The following is a 22219-nucleotide window of genomic DNA, read 5'->3' as shown; positions in this document are numbered from 1 at the left end:
AACTTGCCTAAACTAATTTAATATCCACTTTTCATATAACAGTTTCTTATAATCTCTGATTGTTGGCGAGCTGAGACAATGAGCTCATTACATTTGATTAACAGACAAACGCACAGCCCTGCGATTTCGCTTGCTAACACGACTGCTGGTCGAAGGGGCTTCCATTTCAGGGATCTCTGTAGGTGCCCCTCTAGAGGGCATTTTGGCCTAACCCATGCTGGCCAGATTTCACAGAAGAAGCTCAAGTGCCCACCCCTTTACCCCACCAAATGCGAACTGCCGATCGACCAACTGTGGACAAAGATGTGTGGGGATTAAAACAAAAAAAAACTTTCTCCATTGTTTTCAACTGCCGTGCCGGGAGATCAGACCAGTGACCCTTGGATTGCTAATCCAGTGTGCTAATCGTTACACCATGGCAGCATCCCGACGCTTGGGACTTGGTTCAATTACAAGTGACTGAACGCCGGTGTCTAACTGGCGGCTACTCGGGGAAAGCTCTTGACGTGGGAAACCGCGAGCCCGTTGAGCGACTCGGTCACGCTAAAGACACCAACCAACGCCGGACGCTGTCACAGGGCTGGTGTTTTTTCAGCGGTGGGCATGCCGCTCTCTTTGTCTATTTCTGTGCCTTCACCGGGCACCGAGGTCAGTTGTCTCTTCCCCCAACCTCCCCTCGAGCTGCCACACGTTGTTTGGCGAGCAGAATGCCACCAACTGAGGCCATCGGTTGCCCCAAACAAACACCCGCTCTGGAAGTAGTGCCCTGCTGTGTCAACACGAGACGATCATCTTTTTTGACTAACTTTGGCATTTCCGAAGATGAAATGAGGCTGCAAAGTGCGCAGTTACCCGCTGTTTTTTTTTTATTCCTGGATATCGACTCTTGTTTTTTTTGTTTAAAGAAATATATCTTTCACCGTTCGGCAGTCATCGTTTTTGGAAGTCAGGTGAGGGTGCCGTCAAGATGGAATTTAAATAAGACGAAGGCAATATTTGTAGATAACTTATATGGATTTGGCTTTGGGGCGATTGTCTCAGTGTGAGTAAAACATGAACTTTTATGATGGGGTTGAACGAAAAAAAATATGGGAATTTTGAGAAACACTGCCTGGGGGTGATGCTGCTTGTGTATAGTTGTATAGGCTGATATGCACGGACTACATTTGGTTCAACACATTTGCATATAAATTTGAGGCATAACCAGTACTTTAATGACACTACATTTTGTTTGCTATCTGTATATTATTTTTCCCTCAATATTAACATGCAATTTTTATAAAACTGATTTCCTCATTCTTTTTACTCGGTTTTGTGCAGAAATAACAAATATTTAAATTATCCGTTTTATAAACACATGTTACAAGCGCAGGACAAATCACACGAAATGAATCATACTATTGTCTAAATATGTCTTCGCAAGTCTAAAGAAAACTCGCTTAAGCCATGGTTAGGAATCGAACTCGGGTCGCCGGGTTCACAGCGCAGTGTGCTAACCGCGGTGGCCGCCTCTGAGGCAGCAGACGTTGAGATGAACGTCGCTACCTTGCTTCATCTCCGCATATTTCCCAAGCGCAGCAAAAAATCTGAAGCTCGAATGTGCATGAGGTTCCCGCAGTTTGTTTTCCAAAAATAAGGGTTGAATGTTCTTTTCCACCGGGCATGCCTTGCGCATGACTTGGCGCTAACTGCGCGTCGTAGTCGTATTTTAAAATTTGTGCCCGCTTGCACAATTCCTGCCCGTGAACAAAAAAAAATTTGTACAGAGAGGCGTTCAACGCCATCCCGACGCGCTCTCTCGCCCCCAGTCGCCGAAACGCTTTCAATAACCGCGGCGCGGTTCATCCGCGCCGCTGCTTCCGTCGCAGCGTAACCCAACGCGCGCCTAAATTAAGCGTAGCAGCCGTCATGTGGCAGCGCCGTGGGAGGTCCCCGCTGTGTGAGGGGGCGCCGTCCGTCGGCTCGCCCGGCTCTGCTGGCCAAACGTCGTTACCGCATACCTCCGATTAGCACGGTTGGCTACGGACGGTGCGTAAGAAATTCAACATACATACGTCTTCACGGTCGCCACCGCCACCTTTCCTTTCACGGACCCTTCGTGGGTTTTTGTTAATTGCGGGCGTTCTTGCCAACCTTCAAATGCACAAACACTATTGACACCAACACGTGCCCCTCCCACCCACCCTCCTGCGGGCATCAATACAGCAGGCAACGAACAGCTCTGTTTGGAGTAAGAGACAATGCTGGATGTGACTCAGGGCCTTCAATTTGTGTCCATGTCAAACCATTTACTCTTTCATAAATAAGCCATGTTTTCTAAAACTATAGAAAATCACCTTCACAGTGCCACCCCATACGTATTATTTATAACTAGCTTGACTACCCAGCTTCGCCCGGGACTTGGATTCACCACGCCCGGCCGCCTTTGTCTCCCCAATGGCGATGTTCACACACCACACCAGTTACGCGTTTGAGGCTCAGGCTGAGTCGACCTAGGGGAGGCCCAGGACCAGTTCAAATAATCGTCACCGGTGGTGGCCGTGAGCGGGAATCGAACCAGGGTCGCCGGGTTCGTAGCACAGCGCGAGAATCGCTACGCAGTAACTTCCCCCCCCCACACACACAGGATAAAGACAAAGATCCCCCGTGTAGCCTGTGAGACTGTAGGGGGCAAGTGCTTTTAGCGAGCACCTATGAAGGCCGGCATGGCCCACGAGGGGGTGGGTGGCCAGCACCACGCCTGGCCACCTTTGTCCCCCCAGTGGCGATGTTCACACACCACAGCAGTTACTCGTTTGATGCTGAGTCGACCTAGGGGAGGCCCAGAACCGGTAAAAATAATCGTCACCGGTGGTGGCCGTGAGCGGGAATCGAACTCGGGTCGCCGGGTTCGTAGCGCGGCACGCTAACCGCTACACTACAATGCGTTACGCTTCCACATGCGTGGGTCACGTGACAGATTTGACGTCACAGCTCGCTTGCCGTGCAAAAATAATATGCATTATTGATCTCCCCCCCTCAAAAAAACAAAAGTCTATTTTTATAATTCTTGCATGGTGGAAGTACCCACATGTCAAATTTCAAGTTTGTTGCATGTCGGGAAGTACGCTAAACATTTTGAACAGACACACATAATCACAGCTTTGCCTTTTATATATATGGAGATAAGGTTGACTTTGTGGCTGCCTAATCTGCGGAACGGCTCCCCATGTGGCTCATTTGGCGAACTTATCTTGGCTGCCTTGTGAGAGGAGCCATATAGCTTCCATTGTGCAACCGTGCCTTTCCCTTTGGCGCAATGCATTATGCCCTCAGCTGGGAGAGAGTGTGTGTGTGTGTGTGGTCGATCGGCAATGGCTGGACTTGGACCACCAATCTCGATTGCACACGCCAGAATCTCATTGCACTCTTGGGTACGACGCGCAACTCGACATTTTTGAACCGAGAGATGTATTCCAAACAATACGATCGTGCATCTAAGAACACATTTTTTATGGTTCGTGTATGAGTCATGCTAATTATATGCCTGTGTACAATTATTTTTTTTTGGCAGGCGTCTCTCGAGAAAAAAAAAAACGACGGTTCATCTCATTGGGCTCAAAAGGTGATTTTAACGAATGCATGGCTGATGGGTCGAATGAGACGGAACTAGACGGGAAATACAAACGAGACAGTAAAATCAAGATGGATAATCGCGTCTGCAATCAAACCGTGGCTGTGATTGCGTTGCAATTTTTTTAGTTGTCCCAAGCGGGGGAGAATTGTTACTTGAAATATTACCTCTGTAGGTGGAAATTTCCAACCCTTGCACAAACGCGTCGGCATCCTTGATCAACCTGGCCTCTGCAATCAGCGACCGCCGTCAAATGGTCACATGGGCAAGGTGGCGCAACCCTCAAATTCTGCTCTTGGTGGCAGGGTTGGTGGATTCCCTAGAGATCACCGTGCATGTAATGTAGGGGGTGGTAATTGCGTCCATTTAATATTCATTCTGAAGCACACTATACATCTTCTTTGGTTATTTCGGTAAAGTCACGTAGAATGAGAATAAAATAATAAATTGATAAAATAAAATAACACAATAATATTCTCACGACGTTTCGGCCACAACACAAGCGGCCTTCATCAGGTGAAGGGACGAGACTGTCTGGAGGACAGCGCTGGAGTGAAAAAGCCACGCTCAGATCGCAACACTATACATGCGTGGAATCGCGTGCGTAAGGATGGCTGTTTATAGATTTGTGTATGTTATTGGTCAACGAGTGTTCACAGCACCTACAGCCACAAGAGGTGCCACCGTTGACCACAATGTGAAATATAATCATTAGGATCTGGAATCGTGACCCTGATGTACTTGCCCACAGACCAGCAAGGTAGTCTGTAGATGGCAGTAGAGCATGCAGACTGCTGACCCCTTCATACAGATGTTTGAGAGTTCAGTGTTTTTAGGGATTTGTATCACATCCAAAACAAAGGAACAGACATCATTGCCTGTGACAGAATTACCCTAAATATACGCGATCTCGTCAGATCTCGGAAGCTTAGCAGCATCCACCCTGGTTTGAACTTAATAAGAATCACAATATTTGTTTATACTGGAGGTATCCGATGAGCTAGGAGGCTCTTTTTCGCAGATGTCCAGCACTTGTATGAGTAACTGCCACCGCTTGCCAGGCTATCAAAGGCGTGCAGGGATGCAAGCTGGCCGGTGTTGCCCCCTTGTAAGCGTGGATTTTCTCCGGGTACTCCGGTTGCCTCCCTGATGCCAAATGCTCGTCCCAATACAAGACCCATCTGAAAAAGTGTCTCGATACTAAATACTGAGCAGATAGATAAGGGTCTATTTTGCCACTTAACTTAATGTTTCATTCATTAGCCTATGCGACTAAATGGTCCGCTGAATGGTTATGCTGCTGAAAAACATGAATACATAAGGCCCGTAGGCTGACGGGACAAATGCTGTTTTATTTTTATTCAGTGAAACAGACCCATGTCTGTTTACAATATTGTTACCCACAACAGCGCACGTGTAATACAATTCCCACTTTCTTGGAACTGCTGCATTACATACTCGCTACTTTCGCTCCTTCCCTCCGCCAACGCTGAAGCGACTTCCATCTGCTCGATCAGTTTTCTTGACGAAAGAGAGCGGACGCGCGCGTAGGTAGTAGGGCTGGAAAATAGGGTAGGGTTTTGGAGTGGGTGGAGGGGGGCGGGGGGCGCTGGGGATGGGGGTGGGGTGGTAGGGGTTAAGCACGGGAGCGCTGTGTTTTTGCTGAAAACACAGCGGCTTTTGGCTAACCATCGAACAAAGACGGTTACCGCATCGCACGCTTTCAGATGCGCTTCTGCGGCCGTCTGGAATGCCATTGCTTCCGATATTAGGATGCCACTGGGGAGCTATGCCCTTTTAAATGATTTCGACTGAAAACCCATTTCTTTAGAACTGATTTTTGTGTTTTAATTTGTTGTCCTTCCGCCGCACCTCCGATTAGCACGGTTGGCCACGTCCCGTGCAAAAGAAGCGCAACACGCGTTGAGACGCGTGCCCCCGTGTGCCCACTCGCGCTTTTGCTGTCATTCCACACGGCCCGGCCGTCATGCTTCCTCCACCACCCGCCTGGTCGACGCCGGGGTTGATGGATGCGCCGCTTCCCAGGGCAGCGCGCAGCTACTGCTTTTGCCATCTGGGTATGACCTCATGACTGATGGTGCCTTGATGATGTCAGGTGGAGAAAGAAAAAAAAATCCCCCCCTTCTGAAAATAAGTACGCATCGCAACTTTGCACGCAGGGCCCGTCCGTGAACTTCCTCCGTCTCGTGGTGAAACCCGCCCGGTCTCAAAATGAGCGTTCCGTAGGTTTTTTTTGTTTCCTGCGTGGGTGTAATTGAATTTTTTGTTGCTGTGTTGTTACAGATGAGTTTGACGGTTATATATAGGGCCATTGTGGATGCAGTGTGGCCTAATCCTTACAAATGATGTCGCAGAATGGTAAGCTTACACTGCCCAGTGTGCTTCTGTAATTTGCTGCAGAAGTTACTGGTTATAAATCAAAACTAATGGCCGTGAGTAGTGATTCATCGCCATATTCCCTAACATGCAACAATAATATCTCAAACCCTCTTAGGCGTCCTGGTTTGTGGATGTACCTATATACGTACATGTACATTCCTTTTGTCAATCCTCTGCTGAATGAGTGCTCTCCCCCGTGCTTTGGGGGTTATTTGGCCGTACTTTGCCATGTTTAGTAGCGGCTTTTGTCTCTCCATCGAACAAAGACGGTCGCTGCATCGCGGCGCTTTCAGATGCGCCTCTGCGGCCGTCTGGAATGCTCTTCCTTCCGATATTAGGAAAACACTGGGAGCTATACACTTTTAAATCTAGATATAATTTTTTTTGTGTTTAGTTTGGTGTCCTTCTCCCCCCACACCTCCGATTAGCACAGTTTGGTACGTACCATTGGAAAGAAGTTCAACATACAGTACATGCATAGGTGTGGGTTGATAAGGGCCTGGAGGATAGATGTTGAAGCATAATACAGTGCAACAATGGATTTTGCTCCAATGCCCTCTGTTGACAGCGTGATTTCGTTATGATTTTAATGACTGGTGATACTTTACCTATTTGTTACACACTTAATTAAAAATTATACCTGCAGCATGATTTGAAGACTCAAGTCATTGTAGAATATCGTCCGGTGGAATCGTGGCTTTAAGTTCTGCGCGATACCCATTTACTTTAAAGAAATATATAAAGGCAAGATGCAAAAGCACTTTTACCCAAAATATACACAAGGGGACAAAGAGGAAACCATTAGAAACAATTAACGTCTGAAAATACGTTTACAAGACTCGGGACAAATAAACTATAAAATGTGAAAAGCCTGAGGACAGTTTAACATTCATTCATGAACACTAGAATTTGTGAATAGACAAATAAAATATCTCCTGTCAAACCCGTTTGGACGTTTAATGCTGCACGTTACAATGCACTCGTATATTTATACGTCTGACTTGTAGGGTGAAATGGTAACGTCCCGGGACCCAGATTAGCAGGCAAATTCAGCAGACCTGAGCCTGCTGCATGCAGTGTCTGAAAAAAGTATGACATCACCTTCTTGGCTGGCTCCCCAGTCTGGCGGCATCATACTTTCCGGTAGTTTCTAGGTTGAACTTTACACAGTTACATATGATGAAAGATATTTGGTAAAACGTTTGTGGTGCAAGTATCCTTACCGAATATTTCCAACCCATGTAACCCATTTTTCCGAGCTTATGAATGGTCCTGTTTTAAAAACGAATGAATATTTATTTCTGCGTGTACAAGAAAATGCACTCATAGAGTGTTAATTTAGGCAAAAAAAATTGGTTTTGTTGAAGTCTCAGGCCAAGAAAGGTTTCATGCCACTGTAGAAGAGAGAGCCCCTTTTTAAAAAAAAATGAATTTCCATGCCCAGGGCGAGAGACGGAGAGGAAAGATAACGTATTGTGTGTGTATGTCTGGTCTCTTCGCATCAACATATCTCTCACCTCCATGAGAAACCCCCGTGAATAGTTGGTGACAAAGCCATCTTTGTTGGGATCAATTTTTCAGCCCTTAAAGTCAGTAGGTCAAGGTTATAATGCCCAGAAGAGCTGTCGCAGGGAGCTAGGGTTACCGCGGTGGGGGAAGCCTTTCTAGTTTTCCACTGCACTTTTTTCAACGGTTGACGGAGACTGCCGGCATTGTTTTGGGCTGTGTTTCGTTGGTCGGTTGATTGCTAGATTTTAAGTCAATGGGGTGGCAGGTAAATGACGAAATTTCATAAGCCACAGTGGCCATTAACGTAAGACAGATTTGCTGGCCCTGTTAACAGAAATATATATATACAATAAAACATGTTTTCCAGACCACAAATTGATTTGTGGATGTGGAAGGAGTTAGGCTGTGATTTTTTCATTACTGGAAACTGTTGTTTATTTCACAATGTGTGCTCTCGAAGCGTAGCCCCCTGCATATCGACGAGGTTGTTGTGGTTACGTGCGGTGGTTGGCAATAGAGAAGGGAGAGCTTATTATCCACGTGCGGGTTTCTTCAAAGCCAGGTGGTATCATCTTTAAATACAGCGCTCGACTTCTTACCCCCCCCCCCCCACTAGTTTTGGCTGCAAACCGTCGCAGTGCCGAATGCTGCGCGTCTTGAGCATTGTCGCGGCAAGATCTCACATCGTTGTTTCCGCAAACCCTCCGCTCGTTTGTTTTGGAATTTAGAGATGGTGACGTTAGTTAAGCCAGCGACAGAAACACCAGGCAGAATTGCACATAACCAACAATGTGTTTTTGAATGTAATTTACATCTCTTTTATAAGCCCACTGCTGGATGGGGATTGCGCGGCCACACTTTCACGCTGGTCAGTGCGGGTTGGTCGAGCGGGGGAGCCAGGAGCGGTTTGGGGATATCACTCGCCACTGACGTCGGTCGCGGTGGGGATTCGAACTTGGGCTCAAGTGCATTACGCGAACCAACAGCTCCACCGCTCGATGTCTCCTTCGTCAATTCCGTCACGTGGCATTGGGGGCATTGTCGTCGAGTGTTAAGTACCGCTTGGCAACTTGATCCCGTTGGCAAAACAAGCAGATGAGTTGATGACGAAGCTCGGTCACTCGATTTTCAGCGTCGCTGTGTTTCCTCCTCCTGCTGGTGCTGCTGAATACGGTGCACCTGGCATGGCTGAATTCAGAGAGACCCTCTCGAGGGTTCTGTCTGTAGAGCTGCCCTCGCTTGGCTACATAGCTATACAAACAAACTACACTGACAAGTGTCACCTCACTGTATACCAGCCACATTGACTAAGCGAGGCGCAGTGACTAAACTAGACACAAACTTAGGCGGCCACATTTAATACATATGTTCTAAACCAGCCTTGTTGACGAAATCATCCACATTGGCTAAAACAGCCTGATTGACTTTGCCGTTTGCATCGACTAAACCAACCACATTGACGAAATCAGTCACATTAACTAAATAAGTCACGTTAGTTCAACCACCCACTTTCATTAAACTGGGCACTTTTACTGGAACAGCCCCATTGACTGAACAGGTATAATTACTTAAGACGGTCGCATGAAAATCTTCAACCACACAGGGCACGTCAGCCGCATTGGCGAAATACCTGCCACATTCACCAGCCTGGCTACAACGACCACACACCAGCCGCACGAAATACGGCAGCCCCCGCTGAGTTTATAAACCGCGGCGGCGGCGGCGGCGACCACACCAACCGCACAGCGCCGCATTGGTGCCTGCGTTGGGTTTTCCCTGTCTGCGCCGGCGTGCGTGTGCGTCAAGGGAGACCGGGAGGGACTGGGGGGGTGGTGGCGTGGAAGGGTGCGGGGTAACATTTGGCAACGATGATGTGGAAAGGGCCCTCGGGGATGGAAAGAAGGCGGAGAATTGAGACAGACGAGCAGAGCGTTCGTTACGTGAATGAGGGGCGGCAGGGAAACTGTCTAACCCGGGGACATGGGTGCAGTCGGTGGCCACTGTCAGGTGTCACTTTGAAGATGATGATTATTATTAATTGTACCTTGGAAACAATTTATTTTAGAAGTGTGAGAACGATTGCATGAATGTAAATTTGTCCTCCTTTCGACTCATGATTGTAACCATTATGCATAAAAAAGTTGTTTCTAAGTAAGTTTAAATGTTTGTTTTTGGCCACTATTATACGAGTTCAGTCCATCATGAATGCGTGCTGTTGAGGCACATAGGGCAAGTACCATACTACAGGTTGGCCCAAAAGTTGGGACACAAATCGCCTAGGTTTATTTATTTAAATTTAACAAATGTTAAAACTCACTGCCATTAACATTAATGCATACATTTATTCTCTTTTGAAATTAATTTAGGACTTTTTTTTTAAATTATCGCTGCCGTCTTTAGCGTACAAAAAAACTAATTTAACTAATTTGTCTTCAGTTAATTTTCTTTCCACTTTTAAACGTCATCTGAAAAGGAAGAAGAAGAAAAATAGATATCAATCGTGATAATAGATACTTAAAGAGCAGACAAATAAAATGTTTTAATGCCAGTGTTAAAATAAATTAAATAACCCTGCGTGACCTTAATTTTGGGCCATCCTGTACAATAAATAACTTAAATCTTCGTTATATATATGTCCACATGAATATAAAATATGTTTCAGTCTGTTGAGTAAGTGGCCTTCCTGATGTATGCACGTATGTATTCATTTGTTCACATTTACCTGGAAAATCTCTTTAATACAACATCTCATTTTGCAAAGTAGTCAAGGGTGTTACGGTTACCAGGCAGCATTTGTTTAAGAAAACCACTTCCAATCTGCTGGTCTCATCAGCAGAATGGAAGTGGTCGATTTGTTTATTATTGTATTTACCCAGACTGGTAACGTTACTGCATTACATGCCTTTTTAGTCCTGTAAGTCTGGTTTCATTATTGCAGTGCAATAAAATGTGGGGACAAAGAAGGTTAAGTAAACAAAGTGGAATCTTGGGTAGGATGCAAGATGCACGGTTTATACAATCGTTCAAAGCTTTCGGGAAATTCGTCTTTAAGGGATCGTAGAAAAGCCAAGGCGAAATGCGTTATTTCTTGAAGCGGTTTTTGGAGTGGTTTCTTGGCCTTGTGTGGCTGGTGACGAGCCAGTTCACTGTGGGGCTGTGGTGAAATCCGCAGCCTCTCCATCCCCCCCCTCCCTCCGCCTCCCTCACAGACGCACGCTACAACAATCTGTCCCCTATGGGGACTCGTACCCCAACTGCGTGCTCAGCAGCTAAGCATTTTTTTAAAATTACTTTTTAAATGTGTTTGCAGTGAGGGGGGGGGGGGTGCTTAGAAGGATTTAATGCGCAGAGAAGTTCGGGGACCGGGTGGCGGGGATGGGAAAAATGAGAGGGAATTTTGTTGGAGCAAATGATATTGGCTTCCAGTAGCGCAAGCCCAGTTTTACGTTTGCTTAGCCGTCAGGTCTGCAGAATTTGTTGCTGCTGTGTCCTAAATGCGATTTGACCTTTAAGGGGTCAGCGGGGAAAAAATAAGAGCGTTTATAAGAAGGGGTAGGGATCGGTGGTGTTGTGGTGGTTTGCGTCTGCACTGAGACACCAGCTGTCTGGGTTCTACAGCAGACCTGGCCTGCAATGCACCTCGGTGGACTCGGCCTTGAGTGGATATCTCATCCCATAAATATGTACATTCTAAATTTGATTCCTGGCCATGGCCAACATCAATGGTGAGTGACAGCAGCACAAGTTCTTGCTCTCGCCGAGTTCGACTCGGCCTAAATTGAAAACAGGATGTTGTTTGTAAACATCAGCCCTGGGGAGACAAAGGCGGTGTGGTGTGGAGTGCTAGTCACACCACCCTGTCATGTGCCATAACTGTGAGAGGCTATATGGGGGGCCTTTGTATGTGTGGCATTGTAAAGAACACAGGTGGTACATCTGTCAATCATCTCCATCGGTTAAAAACCCTGGCCTCTTCTGTGGCCTCCTGCCTTCGGGCCTTCCACACTTTACATGGCCTCAAAGTGCACCTAACCTGACAAGCGGTGTAGTGATATCACCGTCGCTTAGTGGCCATTTGGCGACTGTTTAAAGTGTTCACTCACGTGTGCATGTTACGTGCATGCATTATGCTTGTGGTTATTTGTGTGCATTCATATGCACACACTTGTATGCATGTGTGTGTGCCAAGTGTACGTACATGTGCACGTGTGCGTATCTGCCACGCCGAGTGTGTGTGTCTATGCATACGGACTGCGCTTTGAACGCGATTCCCGGTCACGGCTCACATCGGTTATAATCTGAACTGCTCCTGGTCCTTCCCTCGGTCGACTCGGCCTCAACTGACTACCTTGTGCCATGTGTAAACATGTGTAAACATCGGAACTCGGGAGACAAAAGCTGCTGGGCATGTTGCTGGCCACTTGCCCCCTCGTGTGCCATGCCGGCTATAATCTGTGCTCGGTAACAAAAACCTACCTCAACAGTCAATTGAAGCTATACCGGGGCCGTGGGGGGGGGGGGGGCGGGATCTTTGTCTACGTGTGTACGTGTGTGCGTGTTGTCCTGTTCGGGAATTCCTCGCGGCGTGCGGCATCCACATTCTCGGCAGCAGTCGGGGGGGGGGGGGGTTCCCTTCCGGCGGTGGCTGGCACGTCAGCCCCACCCCCGCGGCGGATTGTTGGAGTCCCCCGGGGTCGGCGCGGCCGCGGCCCATTTACGGAAACCTGCCCGGGGTTCTCGCTCTGCCCGATGAAATGGGGGAAAAAAAAAAACTAAAGAAATAAATGATAGCGAATCGCGCACGGGTCTGCGCGACTCGCTTGCTGGGCATCACAGTGGGCGTCCGTTGAGGGCGTTCGTGTTGTGTGTGTGTATGTGCGTTCAGTTTATTTCGTGTATTGTTTTTACGTTATGCGTGTCCCTCAAAGGATTCGCTCACCCCCGATCCAATGAGCTTGCAACTATCCAATTGAAGATTCGATTATTTATTGTTCCATGGTAGTGTGTACCTGCTGCTGTGTAGCGGCCGCATGGATCGCATGAATTCATTACCTACATGTATGGAGCACAAGATGTTGGTTCTTAGTTCGATTCATGAATCGTGAGTTTTAAGAATCAACATTAATCAATTAAGAATCATTTCTGTCCTTCCAGAAGTGTGTACAGTGTATGTATAAAGTAGGCATCTTTGCATTTTTTTTTAATCGACTGTGTTATAAAACCTGCTAAGCTAAACTATATCGACTATCATCTGTGGCCAGGTCGCTTCTGGAAAAAAAAAGCTATATACTGTAGCACAGTGGGCTTTACCTGGTAAAATAAAAAAAAAATGTTTTTAGTTTTATAGTTTGTCGGCCATGGCTGGGAATCAAACCCGGGCCGTCGGGTTAATAGCGTGGTGCGTGATTCATTGCGGCACGACCCCCTCCGCATCAACGTATTTGGTTATAATTATCGACGCAGTACCACATTTCCCACTGCACGCTCGCATGCAGTAGACTTGGCAAAATTCTGAGGTCATCATAAAACTGAAATCATGAACCAATTCCTGCGTTCGTGCCAGCGCACGGGTAACTTGAGCACATGTTTTGTTTGTGGAAATTTGGGGCGAGCATGTGGTGTTGATTTTTGCTAGGATTTTTGGACAAAGTAGGAAATGATGCACGGTTGCCAATCCCATAGAATGAAGCGCACGCACAGACATGCACGCACAGACACGCATGCACTAGCCTGCAGTCCCAGTCATAGCTCCTTTCTCTCTTCCCCCCCCCCCCCCCATATGCTTCACTGCATTTATATAGGGTGGTGGGTTTCAATTGCTGGTGACGTCATGAATCAAACGTGAAGCATTTTTCATTGATTGAAGGAAAATTCAATTCCAAAAAAATAGTTCTTGACTTAACACAAACGATTTAAATACAACATCAAATTGTAAAGGATGTGGATCCCGTTGTAAAATTATACATTGATTAGTTGGACCTTGAATCGAATCGTGACCTTCGAATCATGACGATTCGCCAAGTAACAGCTGTAGTGAATCATTACCTGCCTACGTATATGTATAAACCAAATAACGGCATTTGTTTTCAGTAACTTATGGAAATAGTACGCATGGGACTGCTTTGAAATGCTGTCTTATTTAGCAGACATTCCAGAATGCATTGTGGCGTTTTAGACTCTTTCCATTCCCATGTATAGAAGGACTGCATCGTGTGTCGTGAAGTCTGTATAAAAGACAAAGATCACCCGTGTAGCCTTAACAGACTGTTGGGGCAAGTGCTGTTAGCGAGCAGCACCTATGAAGGCTGAAATGGCACACACAGGGGTGGGTGGCCAGCACCATGCCCGGCCACATTTGTCTCCCGAGTGGCAATAGTTACCTACCCCACCAGGGGTACTCATTTGAGACAGATTTGTGAGTCTCAAACTGACCGTGCCACAAGGTTGGGCCGTATGGCAGACGGGTTGTGAAGTGGCCCGTGTGGGCTCACAACTTAATTTTCATGAAATGGTGTGCGGCAGGTTTCCCCTTTCCTGTGGTCTGTTTTGCTCTCCTTCGCAAAACATGCACCACCAAAATTGTAAGAACAATAATTGGACTCTACGTCTCCTCTTTGTATATTTCTTTCCTCCAAATAAAAAAAAAGGTATTTCTTACACATCCTATCAGCCTCGAGGCCCCCTGGGTAGTGCAGCCTCAATGCAAGCAAACTTTAGGCTGGTCTCGACACAGTTGGGGCAGCCAGGCCTGGTGAACTGCCAAGTTTCCATAGGTGTAAGGACCCTTTCCGATAACCATAGGCCCTAGTTCGAGTTGAAATTCTGATATGTGACGCAATGTAATCATGAGCCTAGTCGTGGAGAGTATAAAACTGGCCAAACACCCCGGTGCCTCGAGCTTCCCGAAGATTCTAGAAACGGTGAGGCTCACCCTTATTATGGGTTAGAGCGATGGTGGAGTGGGTTACTCACTACAATACGAACCCATAACTCTTTGGTTCTTTCTGTAAAGTCACGTAGTTAACCTCTTGCACACGGCAGCTCTCTCGCCCACTTCAGCATTTTTTTATCTTGCTGTGGTTGTCACACCTGATGAAGATTGCTTGTGTTGCAATCGAAACGTTGTGATTTATTTTATTTTATTTCTAACGACGTGACTTTACCGAAAGAACCAAAGAGTATGGATTCCTGCGGTCACGAAAGCTTCAAATCAACGATTGAATATGAACCCAGTGACCTGAGTTTGATTTCCAGTAACAGCTAAAAATCAGTGGGGAGTGATATCTGAACTGATCCAGGACGGTCCCCCCCCTCCTTCGCCAAGCCTTACTAACCTGTGTGGTGATGTGTGGCTAAACCATCCTCTCGGCACGTGGCGTATGGCGGCCTTCATTCGGCAGTGGATGGACAGGGTTGGACATTATTATAACTCTCATTAAATCTAGTAGAGTGGACGTTGGCAGTGCAGTGACGTAATTCCCAATTGTACGCTATTATGTAGTGATGTAATGATGCTTATTTTCCAATCATGAGAAATACCCACAGCAGCTGATTTAATTTAAATGATCCTTCTGTCAGGGCATCCATGACCCCGTAAATAAGTTGTATACAACTCAGTGCCTCTAGGACACGTATATATGTATACAAAAAACCTATAAAGAAATATTAACTTTAACACGTAGGCTTTCGCGACCAATGTCATCCATAATAGAGGTTTTTGGCTTAGATCGCGTAAATATATAAATGTGTCGTTGCCTCAGTAATCCCACCCCCCCACATTGTGCAAGAGTGCAGCTGTGTGGTCACCACATCTACGCCTCTATATAAGGAACGACACACTAAGACTTGTCCACAAATATAGCTGTCGCCTGATGAAGCTAGTTGTAATTACTGGCGAAACGTCGTACTCAGGTTGTAAATGTCGTGGCTTGGCTCTCCAACACACCGGTGTGCTCTACAAGTGACGAACTGGCCACGTTCTGTTTACGTGACAACCCTTACTGGTTGGCTGTGCCGGGTGGTGGCGGGTTTTAACGACACATTTATATATTTACGCGATCTAACCAAAAAACCTCTATTATGGAAAATATAAACTTGATAATGGTCTTATTTACCCGTAAAAAGAGTCTGAAGACCTCCGTTTAAGGAGAATCCTCAATTACGCTGTTTGCCCAATTCCAATCGGATTAACTTTGGCTTTCTGTGCGAGAAAACTGCAGATAGAACCCACAAAGGAGGTGACACACAGCACTGCCATCTCTTGCATACGCCTTGTAACCCACACACCTACAACAGCTGGCAAGCCACCGCTTGTCAATAAACTGGCCAGACTCAAATCCTGATAAGCTTACAACATCTGAGGAAATCTGGTTTTGAGTATTCGGCTGCTATGCATTTCCACGTGATAAGCCACTTCGTTGAGCTATCATTTGCGTTGGCCAGGTTGTTTCTGAAACATAGCTATTTGGCTCAGTTGGGCCTTACCTGGTAAAATAAAATATAAACTTCAGTACTTTAAGTTAAGGTGATGTATGGTAATTCGGTTCTACTATGTTGAAATATGTATTATTACATTAGCATATATTATCGAAAAATAGCCTGCACATATGACTCGGATGCACATTGACGCAGTGTTCATTGTCTATTGACTGACTTAAGCCAGTGGTGGAAGTCACACATTCCCATGGCAGGGGTGGTGGGGGGGCATATTTCTCCATGGAGTAACAGCTGGTGACTTCCCACACAGTCGTGCGAATTTTATTGACCTGCACTGGGATGATTGGTAGAGCTGAGCTCGGCTATAATTCTATTGCAACTTCCTCTTGTACCACCCGGCTTTGTGAGCTATTGCGGTCACACACACAATGCACTGCACGTGTATTATACACTATGTAACACGACTTTTGTCTCTGGGTAGTAAGTGTTATATTTTTTTATTGCTTATGCCTAAAAAGTATAGAAAATGGCTATTTTTCCCCCATAAACTTTGCTTTTGTGACCAGGACTTTACGTGAAGGAATGACACAAATGCACACCACGTTTTCTCATTGAAAATAGGTACATTTCAATATGTCACTGTCCTGGTCATAAGAAATTATGAAATAACACTTACTACCCAGAAACATAAAACATTTTTTTTGTTACACAGTTATTAAAATCGCTGCAACTGTAATCTAACATGTGCTCCCCTCGTTTCCTTATGTCGCCCTCCTAATTTGTCAACAACAACAACAAAAAACAACTGTCTCGTCACAGGAGCCGACATTTAAAACAAAACGCTCGGGTTACTGCGTCCGTAGCGCTCATTTAAGGTCTGATACGACAATGGTGCGTTTTGGCGCCCTGCATGCGCTTGTTCCCTGCCAAAGCTACGCGCTCCGAGCTCGCTGGGTCTCTGCAGAAGTTTTAGTTTTGGCACTCTTGAGTTGACGTCCCTTGGAATTGCTTCGATTCTCGGGAACACGGCCGGAAATTTTGTCCCCCACCCCCCTCCCCAAACCCATTGACAATTGACGACTCCCAGGTGAGAAACGATATATTGTAAATCGCACCTTTCGGCTCCGCAGATGTTTATACGATTTAATTGGCTTACGTTTGAATCTGTTGAGCGTCGTGAAAAATTCGTGGGCACCATCCCACACCTACTGCGCAAATAGTTTTGAGGACAGGACTTGCTTTGGGCTGTTTAAAATGCCTCTCGAGAATTTACGGCTACCATAATTTGACTTTCATAATTCACAATTATTGAGTGGTGGCCAAGAAACCAATGGGAACCGCACGTGATGGCCAAAGACGCCAGTTAGACTGGTGTCTATGACTAAAAGTTCCCAGAATGTGCCGAATCCAATCAGATCTCTGAAGCATGGTTGAGCTTAGTTAGTATTTGGAAGGATGTTGTAGGCTTGGGCCTGGAGGTGGCCAGGAGACGGCAGCAGAGCAATAAAGCTAACCGTGTGGAGCGCGTATGCTTGGCAGATTCTTTGCTGGCTTCCTCCCACATGACGTTCAGTAAGGGGACTAGCTCAACATCTTAATTTAGGAGGACCCTCTATAAAAATAGTTGAGACATTCGTTAATGGGGCTTTTCCGGCTGTACTAAATCCATACAATGCCCTCTCTGTCCCTTCCCTGTGCGTGCGTGCGTTCGCAGTCGGCCAGAGTGTACTCCTCCACGATGGCATCTTCGGCGCAAGCCGGCACGCGCTTGCCGGATCACAAGCCCAAGGGCTCCGTTCTGGAGCCCGCGTTCGCCCACGCCCTGAAGACGGCCAAGATGCCGCCCGACGGCCAGCTGGGAGGGGGCGGCGCTGGTGGCGCCGCCGCGGTGGGAGGCACGAGGGGAGGACCGGCTTCCTTCGGCGGCCCTGTGCCAATGCCTGGTCACAGCGCCACGTCCATCATTAGCTCCATGCTGCACAACCTCTCGCCGCAGGTGGGCCTCTAGAGCAGGGTGCTGCCTGCTAGGGCTGCTCCCAAGATAATCAATCGATCAATCTTCATGTTGTGTGTCAATGTCGCCCTCAATAAAGTAGGCATTGACGCACGTTTACAGCGGAAGGGTTGGGTAAATTGATGGCAAGGTGCCTTCTTAAAAGTAGGTGCAAACCAAGGGGGAAAAAAACAGTTTTTGGTGCTGCTGAAATTTTTTTATTTTACAAGTTGAGAGGTACAACACAATTGGAATTGCCAGCCTCGGACTTAAATTTGTCTCAGCCTGAAGTGGTTGGGATGCAGCCTGCTCTATGTCAGCTATGCAGCTTTAATCATGGCTAAGTGTTGTGTTCCTACACTACCCACAGGTACCTCCTGCACAGGCTCCAGCAGACAGTAACATAAATAACTCGACCTCGGATATTATTTGAGAGACAGAAGGTAAACCCAAGAAACGGGAACATAAGTTTTATCATCATTGAGGCAATTCCGTCATCTTGTCGATGTCTATCAAGGCTGTGTGTCTGTGGCTGCCAAACCCGACTTTGGATCTTTTGGAATGAGACAATAAACTTTAATAATATGTTGCGCCGTAGCAGCGCAGGGATGTCTCTGCATTAATGTTGCAGTACAGCGTATGAGAGCGATGTCACAGTGAAATCGCTGAAGCCCCACAAAGGGATGCTTGACCGTAACTTAACATGCTTTTTTCATCATCACAGCCATGTTCAATCCACTGCTGGTTAAAGCCCCCCGCCCAAGCTGTCTCCATCTTTCATGTTCTTGTAATGAAATGATCTGCCTTGCACCTGGACACTAGCTGATTCCATGGCTCCCATCTCCATAGTGCATTAGCATCGCTGGGAATTGAACTTAGGTCACTGGGTTCATAGTGTAGTGAGCAACCCCCTCCACCACTGCTCCACACATTGTACTCTAATTATCCGAGTAAGCCTCAACCAATTCTCCAGAATCGTCAGGAGAGTATTGGCACTGGGGTGTTTGGCCAGTTTGGTGCACCGAACATAGACAACCCTGCTGATCGGAGGTGCAGTTTTGAATCTATGGGCAGTGTTGAGTCGTCTATGGGCAGTGTTTGTCTATGGGCAGTATGTTTTACGTTGAACTTCTTTCGCACCGTATGTCGCCAAACGTGCTAATCGGAGGTGGGGGGGGGGGGGGGAAGGACAACAACTTTCATGGGCTCTTCACATTATCTTGTGTGTTTATCCGCAGGGATAAACACACAAGACAAACATGGAAACAACGATCCCCCACGTACCATTTTCTAATTTAGCACGAAGCATTCCTTCAATCTTGATTTAAATCTTTCGTGACTGCAGGAATCCGTATTCTTTGGGTCTTTGGGTAAAGTCACATAGATAGGTTCAAAGAAAATAACAAAAAGTAACAAAAAGCTACGACGTTTCGATCGCAACACAAGCGTTCGTCATCCCCCTCTTCCTGATTTCTGTGAACCTATCTATGTGACTTTACCGAAAGACCCAAAGAATATGCGTCCCTGCAATATGGCGTTCCATTCCGAACCAGGGACACAATAAGCAGCAAGCGTCAACCTGTGTTGGGGCTTGCTTAGGTCAACTCGGCCTTAAATGAGGACTTGGCCATGGTGTGTAAGCATTAGCATGTGGCATGTGGTGCTCACTCAGACGAGACTGTGTGGGTAACATTTTCCCTCAAGTTTTTTCCATGCTGTCAACCTCGTTGTAACCAATGTCAGGAGACAGTCTGCCGCTCTTTATTGTGCTAACCCCTCACCCCGCCGTTACGAAAACATCTTAGTTTCCCCCTTGACCTGACACTCACCCCCAACCCACGAGGAAAAAAAATGTTCGGCTCGTTTTCCATTCTGCCCCCGACGATAAAAAGAAAAAACCCCTCCCCGTAACCACAGCAAAAACAGCTTGCGTCCTGCCTGTTTGGCATTCCATTCCAGCACCTGACTTCTAAGGCGCATAGCCCTGCATCTCCAGCTTTAATCCACGGATTTATGATCCATCTGTAATGCATTGATTCCCCCGGATAGCAAGGTCGGCAGTTCAAATCGTAGTTGTGGTTGACTAGGCCTCATCGATGTATTTACGATGTCGCCAGACTGAGCACCGGCCCATGTGGTTGTGTTGCTCAGGTGTTGGGAATGCTAAATGATGCACCAGGGACGGGCTGAGACTAATCGAGGGCTGATTCCTGCCACAGGAATGTTGTATTACCGATACCATAGTAGGTATAAGAAATATGGAAACAAATGTTTATGGCAACACCGATTTAAATAATTCCACGATTGACTTTGTTATGAACATGCTGGTTCCCATCGTAAAAATGTGGAATTTTCACCACTGGCTCAGCACCATGAGTGGGAACGGTTAGTGCGCACTCTGGGTGCAATGAAACATCGACTCGCCCATTAACCTCCATTCTCAAGATCAAGCTGTGTAATGGGTTCACTGTACCCTTGCAGCCACTAGAGGCGCTACCATTCACCATAATGTACAAAAAAATCTTGAATTGAATCGCAACCCTGAATTGCAACAGTTCATAAAATCGTGGGGTGGGAGTGTTGGCAGAGCCATCCCACTTGTTTAGCAAGGGTGGGAAACCTCTGACTTGCAGCATGCATGCAGCTCTTGACTTCATGCGGCTGACAGCCACGCGAGCCCTACTACCACTTCTAAACAGCCTTTCAAATGAGAGGAGAATATTTTCGACCCCGATGCACTCGACTCACTGCTTTTGTACCGCGAGGGCATGTTGCGGCCATAGTGACTGTGAGGGCATCCGTCAATGTGTTGCTCGCCGAACCTGCGGCCCTCGGTAAGGAAGATGTTCCCCCACCCCCTAGCGCTGCTCGTACAGCGACGTCTCACCGTCGCTGCCTCCTCCTCCTCGATGCCCCTTGCCTCTGAAGGTTACAATGTCGGTGTCGCAGCCACGCACTCTGTTGCTGCCCGGCGGAGGGATGGGCGTTCCTCTCCCGGGCGGCCCCTCGGCAGCGCCGACGCCGCTGCCCATCAGCAGGCCCCGCTCGAGCCCTTCGGTGGCGGTCGGCTCGGCCTCCCAGGCATGCTCGCCCCTCGCCGTCACGCTGCCCGCGCTGCACCCTCCGGCCGTGCTCTCCTCGGCCGTCAAGCCCTCCCAGGTAACTGCGCAAAAGTAGATTTACACCGCTGGGTTTTAAGCAGGGTTTTAAACCCGCTACGCTCCCGCTCGACCCCAACACGCAAACGGTACACCTTCGGCCATGCAGAATGTTCCCGCGTTCAGTTATTGGCCGCTGGCTAGTGCTTCTTCCGGCCGTCGCGGCACGTTTGGGAGTAGGCGACGTGTTAGCGGGACGTCGTTGTCCCGCGAGCAAGCCCCTCCGTAGTCGTCGTGGTAAACATACGCCTCCCGTCCTTTCAGGCCATCTTGGCTCCGATCGCGGCGCTCATCCCGCCGTGCCCGACGCCCGGCGCCATGAGCTCTCCGTCCCCGGCCGTCATCGGGCCTTACTCATCCTCGGGTCCACCGCCACTGCACTCCTACAACCATGCCGCGTTGGGCGGCCACCCCGCCATGGGGCCCTCGTCCCCCTTCCACGGACACCAGAAGATCCTTTCGCTCTCGACCCAAGCGAGCGCGGACGGTGGAAGCGGCGGTGGCGGCGGCGGCCAGCGGGACCGGGCGACGCCGCTCAACGGCTTCAGCCCCTCGGCACTGGCGGTGAGCGGTGACGGCGTGGGGTCCCAGCCGTCTGCAATGGCTGGTGGTGGTGGTGGTGGTGGTGGCAACACGTCTCCTGCCGGGATGCCGGGGGACGCCGCGCAGAATGGAGCTCTGCTGGCCGCCGGCAGGGGCGGGGGGGCGTTGGAGCGGGGTGCAGCCGGCGCAGAGGACAGGGCCTCGATCGCCTGCGCGGCCTCGGGGCAGAAAGCGTCGCTCGACTCGCAAGGTGACGACGCCTGCGTTGGCGCGCGCTTCCCGGGGGGGTGGTACATTTGGGAGGGGGGGGGAGGGGGGGGGCGCCGGCGGGGCTTGTGCTGAGATTGTGTGCGAGAAGTTCCCAGCCTCGTGTGGCGAGATGTTTAACTGCCTCGCCTGGTATACAGGAAGTCGTTCGGTTCGATGCCGACCCTCATGCCTGTTGTACATTTATAGATGGTGGTGTTTTCTCTCTCCCCGTGGTCACGTGGGTTTTTCCCCGGGTCCTCCGTTTTTTTCCTCCACGTTTAGAATCAACATGAAGCGTTTAGAGTATTTGGCTGCTAT

General features: G+C 48.0%; 1 protein-coding gene across 2 annotated transcripts in view; it reads left to right on the top strand.

The window, feature by feature from the left end:
* Window positions 1–22219, top strand: part of LOC116942849 (uncharacterized) — a 65812-nt gene that overhangs the window by 37598 nt on the left and 5995 nt on the right. For both annotated transcript variants that reach the window (XM_032955219.2, XM_032955218.2), the window contains exons 15-17: window positions 17673–17954; window positions 20880–21110; window positions 21374–21902. In XM_032955219.2, coding sequence (XP_032811110.2) covers window positions 17673–17954; window positions 20880–21110; window positions 21374–21902 — 1042 coding nt within the window. The remainder of the gene's footprint in view (window positions 1–17672; window positions 17955–20879; window positions 21111–21373; window positions 21903–22219) is intronic.

Source organism: Petromyzon marinus, chromosome 16, assembly GCF_048934315.1.
Source record: "Petromyzon marinus isolate PM22_M1 ecotype Great Lakes invasive population chromosome 16, UKy_Petmar_22M1.pri1.0, whole genome shotgun sequence".
NCBI classification, from domain to species: domain Eukaryota; kingdom Metazoa; phylum Chordata; class Hyperoartia; order Petromyzontiformes; family Petromyzontidae; genus Petromyzon; species Petromyzon marinus.
Note: the sequence above shows the minus strand (reverse complement) of the source record. Positions and strands in the feature narration are given on the sequence as shown.